This window comes from Drosophila arizonae, chromosome 2 (assembly GCF_054131065.1).
Source record: "Drosophila arizonae isolate 15081-1271.41 chromosome 2, UAZ_ARI_1.0, whole genome shotgun sequence".
NCBI classification, from domain to species: Eukaryota; Metazoa; Arthropoda; class Insecta; order Diptera; family Drosophilidae; genus Drosophila; species Drosophila arizonae.
Window position 1 is genome coordinate 30,031,290 of NC_142922.1, and position 12,051 is coordinate 30,043,340.

A 12,051-nucleotide genomic window follows, 5' to 3' on the forward strand; every position below is an offset into this window, starting at 1 on the left:
CTGTCTTAAATTTCCCGATTTTCCCGCAATTCGTATCGGTTGTCAATTAAATAAATAAATTATATTTATATGCAAATTAAATATACAGCGCCGGCATAACTGAAGCACAATGGAAAATTATAAGCTCAGCACCGTACGGAGCTTGAAGACAAGGCACATTAATTAAAGTGTTGCACGGTTTGCTGTTTGTAGCTTATACACGTAAATCGATTTCTACAGCATCCTTGGGCAGGACGTGCACACTAATACAGAGACAGCAGATAAAGAGAGTATCCAAACAAACAAACTGACGATAGTAGTTATAACGGTGCATTGTGCCAGCTTATCGAGATTTGCAATAAGCCTTAACCTTAAATGCTTATTGAATCCTATCCTCAAACAGCTTTCGAATTTGTTGTCCATTGCGCCATGAAGCGTCAGAACGTTAGAACCCTGTCGCTGGTGGTCTGCACATTTACCTATTTGCTCATCGGGGCGGCAGTCTTTGACTCGCTCGAATCACAAACTGAAGCGAGGCGTTGGGAATTTTTGCAAGGTACATATATATGCGATTAATATATATCCCCGGCAAGATCCAAATGCACACTAACTACAACTCGCACTCGCTCTCACCTTAAAAAAAAAAAATAAAATAAAATAAATAAAAATATATAAAAAAAATCCAAACCATTTTCATAATATTCGACACCAGCACAGATCAAAATATAATATTCGATGTTGTTTAATTGTTATAATAAATCTTTTCATTTCGTCTTTTGATCTGTGCTATTCAATAATATTTTATGATATTTTTTAAATTTGTTGATTGGCTATGAATTTGATTGTTGATATTGGAATTGGGATACAATTTTAATTTCATGCTGTAGCCATAAAGAACAATTTCGTTGAGAAATACAATGTGAGTGCCGAAGACTACCGGATGATCGAAATAGTAATAATAGAGAACAAACCACACAAAGCGGGACCTCAGTGGAAATTCGCTGGCGCATTTTATTTTGCCACTGTGGTGCTGGCAATGATTGGTAAATATTAAACAAAATTAATTAAAGCAATTCGATTTGATTTGTCTCGAAGAATTGTACTATAGGAATTATTAATCTGTATTAAATTTAAGAAATACAAATAATAATGTTAATATTAATAAGTATGTAGGGACAAATTTATATTTGCGGAAAATTACAAGCTGAAAGTTCACTTCCTATTTGCTTTACTCTTTCTCTATCTCTCTCTCTCTCTCTCTCTCCATCTCTCCATCTCTCTCTCTCGCTCTCACTCTTTTATTCTCTTACACAAAAAATGGCAAATAACAGCCTTAAGACATAAGCGATCCAGCAAGATTCAGCTCGTCTCTTGTGCTTCTATAAGTGTTGCCAAGTTAGTTATTTAAAGCTGGATCTAGCCTATGAGAAAAAGCGGTCTAGCCTATTGATAATAAATCCACTGAAAATGGTATGGAATGGAACACCCAAAAAATGAGGCAGACTATGCAGAAGTCCTAGTCCTTAAGAGAACATAATATCTGTCGGTATTTCTATCTCCTTGTCCATATCCCAGTCCGTCTCTCTAGCTGTCTCTCTCTCCGTTTGCCTAACAAAAACACGGGATGAAGAAGAACTTCAGAAGATCATTTAAGTTCTCAATATGTATGCAGCAGTATTCAGTATCATTTGATACTTAGGTGAACAATGGGAGAACTTTCTGCGAGAGCACTCAAGCTTCGTTTTACATTTAAGAAGCAGCAGAGGGTGCTCCCATTGGTCACTTAGAGCTCGACTGCGCCGAACCCTACCTGGCGCAGGGCTCAACAATTGAGTGTTTGAGTGATAGTCGTCCTATATAAAGGGCAGCAGCTTAGAGAAAAGAATAAAAACTAATATTAGAGAAAATTCTTAGATGAAGGACTTAAAATAAATTTTTGAGAAAATCCTTAGAGGAAAGCCTTAGAGGAAAGACTTAGAAGAAATACCTGAGAGAAATACTTAGAAGAAAAACTTAGTGGAAATTCTTAAATGAAATCCATCTTACTTCGGATTTCAATACTGGCAAAACTTTTATGCGCTTCGATAATGTTCTATGTTTTTTATCACTCACACATACGTATTTACACTCGACTCATTTATTACTTAAGAATGTGAAGTACTGTAGATTGTGCAGGACATTTTATTTTGAAAGTGTTTTAAAATACTACTAAGGACTAAGTAAGTCCTTTTCTATAAGTATGCATATAATACATACATATGTGTGTGTAGATATTTATACCACAATGATTTGAAAAATGTAATGAAGAAGGTGACACTAAAATAGTATAATTTTAATGAATTAAGTGAATTAACTCAGAAAATTAAGAATAAAAATCGAATATATTATAGATATTAATTATATATAATATATATTTTTTAAATTTATATACTTTATACCATGTATGTATATTGGTATTTATAAATGTATGTATTCTGTATTTGATATGTAATAATAATAACCTAACTTGAATATTGGTAACGGTAAGGTGTGTATCTATAAATGGTCTGTGTGCCTGGAAAGAAGCAAATGTTAGTTTTATGCATTTTCTTTTCAGGATATGGACACTCCACCCCGACCACTGTGGCCGGCAAATTATTTACAATGTTCTATGCGATGGTATGATCCAACCGGAATACTTAGTCACCAAATGTTGTCAAACAAAATCAGATATTTTAATAACATATTTATGAATATATTTCAGGTTGGCATTCCACTCGGGCTGGTCATGTTCCAGTCCATTGGTGAGCGCCTGAATAAGTTTGCATCCGTAATAATTAGGAGGGCGAAGCGAGCCAGTGGAGCGCGGTGCACGGATGCGACCGAAATGAATCTTATGTTGGCTACTGGGATGCTCTCCTCCATCATAATAACAACAGGCGCCGCAGTGTTCTCTCGCTATGAGGGCTGGAGCTACTTTGACAGCTTCTACTATTGCTTCGTCACGCTGACGACAATCGGATTTGGAGACTACGTGGCTCTACAAAACGACCAGGCCCTGACGAACAAGCCTGGATATGTTGCCCTCAGCTTGGTGTTCATACTGTTTGGACTGGCAGTGGTCGCTGCTAGTATCAATCTGCTCGTATTGCGATTCATGACCATGTCAGTATGACGCTCTAATTATTTCCAAAAATGTAGAATGCCATTTTCATTTATTTTTCCTTCTCGCGCAGGCAAGCCGAGGACGCCAAGCGGGACGAGCAAGATGCTCAGAATCTGGCTGCTGGCAATCAGCCGCTGACGTACGACGACGAGTCGACGTACAATATGCAAGGCAAGCTCTTGGAGAACAACTACACGACGGAGAACGACGAGACGGTGTCGCTGTGCTCTTGCACGTGTATGGGTGGAACCCGCTGCCTGAACCACGAGCCATTTGTCGACCCGGACTTCCAGCCAATGGATATTATTGAAAGCACGCTATGCCTTAAGCGTGCTTCCGTCTAATAGACAATAGAAGTGAACATGAATGCCAAATTCTTGTGGCCATATCACGTAGTCTAGCCACCTTAAGGGATGCCAAATTGTAAAAGTCTTTTAGAGACGCCCGTAGAGAACTCAACCACCATAGAAGTAAATCCCACAACTAGATAATCGTATTACTAAACTAAATCATATTCAAGTCAACTTGCTCAAATATATGTGACGAAAAAACTCGAACCTAAGCAAACCAGTCTCTCCAATTCGAATTTTGTACGATCCCAGTAGTTCCATAGGGTACATTAGCATTTGGAATTTGTAGTAGTCTCATTCCAACATCGACTCGACTACGATACACGTATAGAGAAAAGTAAGAAAATTATACGTTAAAATCAGTAAAATCCGGTTTCTGTCTTCCGGAAATAAATAAAATCGGAATTGCTATCCAGAAAATTTGGATACGTTTTCCAACAAAATTTGAATTTCATAGTTTCTCGTACTCGTAAACGTAATCATGCGCGAGATTGTGCACATCCAGGCTGGCCAATGCGGCAACCAGATCGGAGGCAAGTTCTGGGAGGTCATCTCGGACGAGCATTGCATTGATGCTACGGGAACTTATTACGGCGACAGTGACTTGCAGCTGGAGCGCATCAATGTCTACTACAATGAGGCCACTGGCGCCAAGTATGTGCCTCGGGCCATACTTGTCGACCTGGAGCCGGGCACCATGGACTCTGTGCGCTCAGGCGCCTTCGGCCAGATCTTCCGGCCCGATAACTTCGTTTTCGGCCAGTCTGGCGCAGGCAACAACTGGGCCAAGGGTCACTACACCGAGGGTGCAGAGCTGGTTGACTCGGTGCTTGACGTGGTTCGCAAGGAGTCTGAGGGATGCGATTGTCTACAGGTGAGTGCAAATGCAAATGGGCAGGTCAGGTGAATCTCCCGGAATGGGGTAACTAATTGCGTTAACAGGGCTTTCAGCTAACTCACTCCTTGGGCGGGGGCACCGGCTCGGGCATGGGCACCCTACTCATTTCGAAGATACGAGAGGAGTATCCCGATCGTATCATGAATACCTTCTCCGTTGTACCGTCACCCAAGGTGTCGGACACCGTGGTGGAGCCCTACAATGCCACACTGAGCGTCCATCAGCTGGTGGAGAACACGGATGAGACGTACTGCATCGATAATGAGGCATTGTATGACATCTGTTTCCGCACACTGAAGCTGACCACGCCCACTTACGGTGATCTGAACCACTTGGTGTCGGCCACAATGTCGGGAGTAACCACTTGCTTGCGCTTCCCCGGCCAGCTGAACGCTGATCTGCGCAAGCTAGCCGTCAACATGGTGCCCTTCCCACGTCTGCACTTCTTCATGCCCGGATTCGCGCCACTGACCTCGCGTGGATCGCAGCAGTACCGCGCCCTGACCGTGCCCGAGCTGACCCAGCAGATGTTCGACGCCAAGAACATGATGGCCGCTTGCGATCCACGCCATGGACGCTACCTGACCGTTGCGGCCATCTTCCGCGGCCGCATGTCCATGAAGGAGGTGGACGAGCAGATGCTCAACATACAGAACAAGAACAGCAGCTTCTTCGTCGAGTGGATACCAAACAACTGCAAGACAGCCGTTTGCGATATTCCACCCAGGGGACTGAAGATGTCAGCCACATTCATTGGCAACTCGACGGCCATTCAGGAGCTGTTCAAGCGCGTCTCCGAGCAGTTCACGGCCATGTTCCGCCGCAAGGCCTTCTTGCACTGGTACACCGGCGAGGGTATGGATGAAATGGAGTTTACAGAGGCCGAGAGCAACATGAACGACTTGGTATCTGAGTACCAGCAGTACCAGGAGGCCACCGCCGACGAGGAGGGCGAATTCGATGAAGATGAGGAGGGCGGCGGCGATGAATAGTTAGAAACCAGAGATTAAAAAAGAAAAAAAACACACACACACACATGTTTTACATTAAATACGAAGCTACTACGCCACATACGCGCAACCCTTAACAGAAGAAGAAACAAGCGACCGACTACAACATACATACATACACACGTAAGACTCTTCCCACTTGTGTTAGATACTTGTTACTTAGTTCAATGTTTTGTTTCCTAAATGGTGCGACAACCGTAGCAGACAATAAAAGCCGAGTTAAAAAAAAGCAATATTTGTTTTGACATTTCATTACTTTTCATCCTCGGGCCTGTCAACTTTGACAGGGCAGCAGCTCAGCGAGGAGCTGTCAGAGTCTATGACGTCTGTAGTCTGTCATGTCACTTCTAGTGCTCGATACGCCGCTTACTTCACGCTGCGGCTTCGTGCGTGGTCGCAAGAGAATCAAGCCGCATCCCGTGTCGGAGCTGCAGAGCCAAACGTATTGCGAACGATCCAGCTCGGACGAGGAGGATGGCGACAAGAGTAGCTCCATGGATGCGGAGGCCTCCATGCTGGACGACGGCTGTGTGCAAAACTGGAGCAACGAGCAGAAGACCTACAGGCGATACCCGTTACGCGGAAAGACTTTTCGTTAATTGTATTTATTTAAATGATTAGAATATTTGTGACAGGAACAGCAGCGAAAAAGCTTAAATGTAAATTAAATTAACTAAAGAACTTGAGATAATATATATCTTATTGACTTATACAGCAATACACATTTGAAAATACAATAGAATGTGGATTTCGAGCCCTCTAAACATCGTCGAAAAGTCCCCGCGGCGGCGGCCCTACTATGCGACGTTCGTTCTCCTCATCGTCCTGTTCATTGGCGCCACGGAATCCCACTTGCATTTGAGTGCTGACTCCGAAGCGTTCATTGATTTCCTCGGACAGAGAGCGCGGCACGCCCAGGGCCGACGAGGAGGCGACAGCGGCGTAGTCGTAGCCGACGTCTCCATCACGCAGCAGTCCATCAGCCGGCGTGCGACTGCTGCCAAATGCAGCAGCAACGCCGCCACTGCCTGGGCCACCTCCAGCCGCTCCGCCCCTGTATTTGCCGATGTAGTCATGGCTGGGCAGCGCATCGGGTCGGGAAAAGTCGCGCCGCCTGGCGATTGCCTCCTCAGCCCGCTGCCGGCGTCGCTTCTCGCGCGCTATCAAATCCTTGCCCTCCTGCACCAGTTCCGTTGCAATCGTCTCATGCTGCAGGAACTGCTGAAAGCCCATTGCATTCAGCGCCCGACTACCCAGGCTAAACCAGGTGGCCAGGCAAAAGGCCAGCATGCACATAGGAAAGTAAATGTTGAAGCCATTGGAGATGATGCCAATGACGTCCATGTGGCCCATTATCTGCGTGTAATATGTCTCCATAATGCGCTGCAAAGGTGCAAAAGCAAATACTAAATATCGTGGAGGCGTTGGATATTCAATTGACTCACCTTCTGTATTATGTGCGAGTCCATGTGAATGAGTCCCAAGAAGTTGAGGCACATGGGCGGGGTCAATCGGCAGAGCAGCATTCCACTGAATATCAAGCTGTGCTCGTTCGTCTGGTGATGTGGTGCCAGGTAGTACAAGTTGAGGAATCGTATGCGCAGAATGGTGGAATAGGTGCAGTAGAAGAAGTAGCACAGCACAATCATAGAGAACAGCTCAATGGTGAAGAAGTCGTTGTTCGAGTTGGCTACGTTGATGACGTTCGCGAATATCGAGAGCACGGGCCGGCGACAGAAGAAGGTCAGCTCGCTCCACACGACCATGGCAGACATGGTGGCCGTCACCACGCACAGGGCCTTGAGGAACGGCGCCTTCAGTAGGCACTCCCAGTACCATTGTATTGTGGCGCTATAGCAGACTCGTTCCAGCTGCGAGCGCTGGCGCGGGAATTCCGTTTTGAAGCGACGTTCAGCCGAGTGCACGTTGCGGGCGACGTCCTCCAGATGGAGCACCGTGTTCACCTGCACGCTCCACAACGCCTCAGTTCGTTGCAGTGTCTGCAGGGACTTGATCACCTGCTTGTGTATGCGCACGAGTGCCTTCTCCGAGGGCACAATGGTGGAGGTGGTGGCGCCCATGCTGCTGCCACCGCTGCGGGCGAAATTTCGAGAGGCTCTTTCTTGCAGCTCGATTGGCACTTTTCGCATTATTGTCTCGACGCACGGTCGTAGCTCATGGTTGTTGGGCACAGCGCGACTGATGCACTGCAGCGACTCCAGCACATCGTCGACATGCTCCTCCGCCTCAGCCTTATCTGTGCTGAGCTTCGCGGCCTTAAAGTATGCGTATTGCAGCGTAAATCCCGGCTTGGCATTGTTCCACAGTGAACGGGGCACCTCAACCAGGGCATAGCCAAGCAGCAGGACAAGCAAAAAGAGACCCCAAGTATTGGATGCTGAGGAGGCAATCGCTTTCAGCTTCTGCCAGTCCAGTGATACTCCCTTGACAGCAATGTAAATGAGCAGCACGCCACATATGAACAAATAGGAGCCGTAGTAGATGGCATTCTCGATCAATGCCGACTTGAGTTTGCCCTTAATGGTGAAGTCGCCCGCCTTGAGATACGATTGCATCAGTGGCATAATAAGCCACGTGAGAAACTGCGAGCTCCAATAGATGATGCGCCATAAATTGGGAAACACGGAGGCCGGCACCATGCCCCAGGGTTCCTGGCATTCGACTGGGTGTACATTGTTGCTTGCGGGAGTGGTTGTTATATTGCTGCCGTTGTCCTTGTTTCCCAGTTCGGATTCTGGCATCGGCTTAAGTTTTTCCTCGCATTGCCGATACAGAGTCTGTAAAAACCAATAAATCATATTAGATATACATATGTATATTTTTTGCCATTTGAGACCATTTACCGATGTCACATCCAGCGGTATGGTAAACACGATCAGAAAGGAGAAACACCAGGCCGTCAGCACGGACAGTGTCACAAGGATGTGTTGACGTGGAATGTTGCCATATCGATAGAGCATTAAGCTGGCCAGGAAGAGTGATCCAATTACGCCAAAGGTCAGCAAGTAGGCCATCTTAAAGCTGCTTGCAAATAATTATACTTGATGATCCTTATTATTAGATGGCCGAAGCCAATGCTTCGGCTTCAGCAGCGGTCTCTTTCTTGTTATTGTTGTTGCTGTTATTGTTGCGCTTTGTGCGTTTCTGTTGCAGCTGGCGTGCAGTTTCTCGATGCATTTCCTCGAGACTCTCCAAGGCCTGAGACTTTAGGGGCATCAGGCGCGGGTTCACAAACACCAGCTCAGTTTTGTGTTCGAAAAACAGTTTTCCTGTGCTAGGCTCAATCAGTTCGATTTTCTCATTTATGTTTCGAAGCAGCTCACTCTCCGTCGTCGACATACTCGCACAGCTGCCGGCAGAGCATCAATGCTAAAGGATTTTATCTGCATATGAACGCCCACATCGACATTTACGAGCATTCGCTCTGCTGCAATTCCTGCTATATGCGTCACGGGAACTTTAGATAACGCAGCGCGTAACCAATTTGTTGTTAATTTCGCTGAGTAAATCAAAATTGATCGATTTTTCACTATACATATATAGACTGCAAAGACAATTGCAGCGCTGCAAAAGTGAGTTGGCAACGCTCGACTATTTAATAAACGAGTTGGCAGCTCTTCATTTCCATTGTTTTTGTTTTGTTGGCAACAAAATTGATGTAAAATTTTTTAGGTATAAATATACAGATATAAAACCTTGTCATTCAAAGAAAAGGAAAGCCATGCATACAGATGCCTTAGAAAACGATGGCGAGAGCAGAGCTCAGTCCTGTCGCACGAGCGGTGATGGCATGGAACACATTGACGTCGCGACCAAAGCGAAAGTGGAACACGAAGAGCCGTCGTCAGCCAGTTTCGAAGCCGTTAAGACTAAGCGACCTCAATTACCGCGTAAGGACAGCACGATAGTCCAGGAAGCGGTAATTGAGTCGAGGACGTTCCAGGGCAGTAGTAACACTGCTTCGCTGCCGTTGCCTGGCTTACACACGCTCTACCGGCGCCCCGACGTGATGAGCCGCAGCCTTGCACCTGTGCTGCCCAAGGGTGAACTTATCCAGCTTAAACCCAGGCTGGTGAGCACATCTGAACCACTGCCGGAGCATAAGAAAACCAAACCACCGAAATTCGTGCCTTACGAACCGTATCCGGGTGCCGTGAATCCCATGACTCCGGCACAGCAAGCCGCTAAGCAGAGGACTCAGAGGGTTAGCAAAAACAATTTAGACATTGGCGTTCTGGCGGATCAGGTATCGACGTTGCGCACCCAGGAACTTATCCAAGAGAATGGCGATGCCAAAACCACCGATACCACCAGCGCAAGCAGCGAGGAAGTGCAGCGACTGAAGCAAGAGCTGGCTAAAATGCAAGAGGAGCGAGATCACTTCAAGGCGCAATATAAATTCCAGACACAAGTGAACAGTGAGCTGAAGAGCCTGCTAGTGGCTTCCGTTGGCGAGGACCTACAGACACGGGTCAACCTGCTAACCGAGGATAAGCTGCAGTTGGCTCGCGCTCTACTCGACACGGCCAACAATTTGACGACACACACGGAGCAAATCGAGTTCTTGGCCAGCCAATGCGAAGTGTGGCGCTCCAAGTTCTTGGCCAGCAGCGTGATGGTCGAGGAGCTGGCGCGCTGGAAAGCCGATCTGACGCAAAAGAACCAAATGTTGAACGAATCGACCAAGCAACTGATGCACACCACACATCAAATACGTGAAATTCAACTGGACATCCTGAAGCACCTGAAATTCCTCGCAAAAATACGCTATCTGAATCTGCCTGCCACGGATGTAATCAGTCTAAGCGCCGAGAACCTAAACATCCTACAGCGCATGGTCTTGCACTCCGGATTGGGCATACCCGAAACGACCTTAAAGCTTTCGAGTGCCACCAGTAGTCCGCTCTGTGAGGCAGAGAAGTACGCCGTACAGGTAAGTTCCAAATGGAGAATAGCTAGGCAACAGGTGGAACCAATTTATACATATATGTATTTATTTCTAGGCACTTGAATTTGTTAGCCAGCCACTTATGGCGACGGATGAAGCTATACGCGCACTATTCGGTCAAGTGCAGCGTCCGCATTTCGGCATGTCAGCACCTACTGGGGAGTCGGAGGCGTCAGGCACCTTAAAATGAGAGGATCCCTTATTGAGCAATATTTGATTTTAGAAACACATTTCGTATATAATAGACGTAACAAGATAAATGCAATAATAAATCATTTGGATTTCTTTTCGGTGCCATAGAGGTCAAGACGCCGCTGGCTGAACACGGGAATTTGTTGACGCACTTGCTCAACTAGAGAAAAGTCAATATCATCGACTAAAATCTGCTCGCTTTCGTCGGCAGTCTTCTGGACTTTGGCCCATGGGTCCACAATCATGGAATGGCCGTACGCAACGTACTCGGCAGAGGTGTCCCTAGCCGGCGAGGTTGTTACCACAAAGAGCTGATTATCATTAGCGCGCGCTCGCTGCAACAGTTCCCAGTGCAAAGGACCAGTGGTCATATTAAATGCAGCCGGGTATACAATCATCTCACAGCCATTGTTGCGATAGAGGCGTGCCATCTCCTCAAAGCGAATGTCATAGCAGATGCCAATCCCGATCTTGTGCCCATCAACGTTAACAATAGTGAAGTCGTTGCCGGCCGACAGAGTCTCCGACTCCTTGAATCGAATGCCGCCTTTCACATCAATATCGAACAGATGCATTTTCCGATGCTTGGCCAATAACTCGCCATTGGGACCCCAAACGGTGCACGTATTGTAAATGGCATCGTTCTCCCCCAACTCCGGAATCGTGCCGCCAATGAGATAGATCTGATTATCCAATGCGGCCTTTGACAGCTGCTGGCTCGTGTAGCCATCTGGAATATGTTCCGCGTACTCGCGAAAGTATTTGGTGCCGTAGGGACAGTTAAAGCACTCGGGCAACGTTATGAGCCGTGGCTTATGCTCCTTAACAGCCTGTTCAATTTTACTAACGGCATTTAGTACATTGGCCGTTTTGTCTTTCGAGCCTCTCAACTGCAACAAAGCAACACGCAAAACTTCCCGGGAAATGTTAATGTTAATTTATATATTAAAAAACTGACTATTTTAACTTACTGTTAGCAGCTTTGCTCATTGTCCCTATATTATATTACTTTATAATTTCTGCAAAATAATATACTCGCTGCGCACTTTGCCTGAGATGTAAGCAGTATAATAAAACATCTGATCACTATCACTATATAAATATGCCCATGTCTTCTGGCAGTCTGGCAACACTCTTATTGTACATTGCAGAATTTCCACTTAATGTTATTAACAACTGCTTAAAATGCAAAATTTTTTTACCTTGCTGTTTTATTAATTTACTTTTTAGAGAAGTGGTCTACATTTTGTTCAACTCCAGCAAGTATTTGTACATTTAATATCAACAATATTAATATTTTGAAATCATCAATTACGTTTTCTTTTGCAAAAGCAAATGTACGATAGGAATAAATAGAGAACATACATTTTAGACTTGCATCAGTATTAAAAAATATTGAATTATTTTAATAAAATTGAATAGTCTTGGTTCATTTAATAAGCTCATCCAATATAATGATTTTAAATTTGAATTGATCAACTTCAGTATGTGATAAAACGTTTCAAATT

At 45.4% G+C, this 12,051-nt stretch overlaps 7 protein-coding genes across 7 annotated transcripts; 4 read left to right on the forward strand and 3 right to left on the reverse strand.

Moving 5' to 3' along the window:
- Positions 1 to 2: 2 nt before the first annotated feature.
- On the forward strand, positions 3 to 3,923 carry Task7 (TWIK-related acid-sensitive K[+] channel 7). The gene is made up of 5 exons (XM_018008271.2): positions 3 to 535; positions 867 to 1,022; positions 2,576 to 2,637; positions 2,723 to 3,123; positions 3,195 to 3,923. The coding sequence occupies exons 1-5, from the start codon at positions 355 to 357 to the stop codon at positions 3,466 to 3,468; spliced, it is 1,074 nt and encodes a 357-aa protein (XP_017863760.1). The 5' UTR covers positions 3 to 354; the 3' UTR covers positions 3,469 to 3,923.
- Positions 3,750 to 5,615, forward strand: betaTub85D (beta-Tubulin at 85D). Its single transcript, XM_018008243.2, has 2 exons — positions 3,750 to 4,348; positions 4,417 to 5,615. The coding sequence occupies exons 1-2, from the start codon at positions 3,956 to 3,958 to the stop codon at positions 5,362 to 5,364; spliced, it is 1,341 nt and encodes a 446-aa protein (XP_017863732.1). The 5' UTR covers positions 3,750 to 3,955; the 3' UTR covers positions 5,365 to 5,615.
- A 99-nt stretch (positions 5,616 to 5,714) lies between these two features.
- LOC108614303 (uncharacterized) lies at positions 5,715 to 7,745 on the forward strand. The gene has a single exon (XM_089470027.1). It carries the CDS (start codon positions 5,721 to 5,723, stop codon positions 5,979 to 5,981), a length of 261 nt encoding a protein of 86 aa, XP_089326153.1. The 5' UTR covers positions 5,715 to 5,720; the 3' UTR covers positions 5,982 to 7,745.
- On the reverse strand, positions 6,065 to 8,417 carry LOC108614212 (LMBR1 domain-containing protein 2 homolog). Its single transcript, XM_018008219.2, has 3 exons — positions 8,247 to 8,417; positions 6,828 to 8,180; positions 6,065 to 6,765 (listed from the first exon to the last, which is right to left on the reverse strand). The coding sequence occupies exons 1-3, from the start codon at positions 8,415 to 8,417 to the stop codon at positions 6,142 to 6,144; spliced, it is 2,148 nt and encodes a 715-aa protein (XP_017863708.1). The 3' UTR covers positions 6,065 to 6,141.
- Positions 8,418 to 8,460: 43 nt separating this feature from the next.
- Positions 8,461 to 8,966, reverse strand: BBIP1 (BBSome interacting protein 1). Its single transcript, XM_018008355.2, has one exon. The coding sequence runs from the start codon at positions 8,740 to 8,742 to the stop codon at positions 8,461 to 8,463; it is 282 nt and encodes a 93-aa protein (XP_017863844.1). The 5' UTR covers positions 8,743 to 8,966.
- A 158-nt stretch (positions 8,967 to 9,124) lies between these two features.
- On the forward strand, positions 9,125 to 10,623 carry LOC108614220 (uncharacterized). The gene is made up of 2 exons (XM_018008229.2): positions 9,125 to 10,336; positions 10,407 to 10,623. The coding sequence occupies exons 1-2, from the start codon at positions 9,125 to 9,127 to the stop codon at positions 10,539 to 10,541; spliced, it is 1,347 nt and encodes a 448-aa protein (XP_017863718.1). The 3' UTR covers positions 10,542 to 10,623.
- On the reverse strand, positions 10,564 to 11,675 carry LOC108614250 (omega-amidase NIT2). The gene is made up of 2 exons (XM_018008291.2): positions 11,515 to 11,675; positions 10,564 to 11,456 (listed from the first exon to the last, which is right to left on the reverse strand). The coding sequence occupies exons 1-2, from the start codon at positions 11,531 to 11,533 to the stop codon at positions 10,624 to 10,626; spliced, it is 852 nt and encodes a 283-aa protein (XP_017863780.1). The 5' UTR covers positions 11,534 to 11,675; the 3' UTR covers positions 10,564 to 10,623.
- Between the last annotated feature and the right edge of the window lie 376 nt (positions 11,676 to 12,051).

Bases quoted from the DNA above. Each gene is read 5' to 3' on its own strand.
- LOC108614303 (XM_089470027.1), top strand. From the start codon at position 5,721: ATGTCACTTCTAGTGCTCGATACGCCGCTTACTTCACGCTGCGGCTTC.
- betaTub85D (XM_018008243.2), top strand. From the start codon at position 3,956: ATGCGCGAGATTGTGCACATCCAGGCTGGCCAATGCGGCAACCAGATC. The intron at 4,349-4,416 runs GTGAGTGCAAAT...TTGCGTTAACAG, and splicing joins AGGGATGCGATTGTCTACAG to GGCTTTCAGCTAACTCACTC.
- LOC108614220 (XM_018008229.2), top strand. From the start codon at position 9,125: ATGCATACAGATGCCTTAGAAAACGATGGCGAGAGCAGAGCTCAGTCC. The intron at 10,337-10,406 runs GTAAGTTCCAAA...ATTTATTTCTAG, and splicing joins CAGAGAAGTACGCCGTACAG to GCACTTGAATTTGTTAGCCA.
- Task7 (XM_018008271.2), top strand. From the start codon at position 355: ATGCTTATTGAATCCTATCCTCAAACAGCTTTCGAATTTGTTGTCCAT. The intron at 1,023-2,575 runs GTAAATATTAAA...TTTTCTTTTCAG, and splicing joins TGTGGTGCTGGCAATGATTG to GATATGGACACTCCACCCCG. The intron at 2,638-2,722 runs GTATGATCCAAC...AATATATTTCAG, and splicing joins TTACAATGTTCTATGCGATG to GTTGGCATTCCACTCGGGCT.
- BBIP1 (XM_018008355.2), bottom strand. From the start codon at position 8,742: ATGTCGACGACGGAGAGTGAGCTGCTTCGAAACATAAATGAGAAAATC.
- LOC108614212 (XM_018008219.2), bottom strand. From the start codon at position 8,417: ATGGCCTACTTGCTGACCTTTGGCGTAATTGGATCACTCTTCCTGGCC. The intron at 8,181-8,246 runs GTAAATGGTCTC...TGGTTTTTACAG, and splicing joins TACCGCTGGATGTGACATCG to ACTCTGTATCGGCAATGCGA. The intron at 6,766-6,827 runs GTGAGTCAATTG...GCACCTTTGCAG, and splicing joins ACTCGCACATAATACAGAAG to CGCATTATGGAGACATATTA.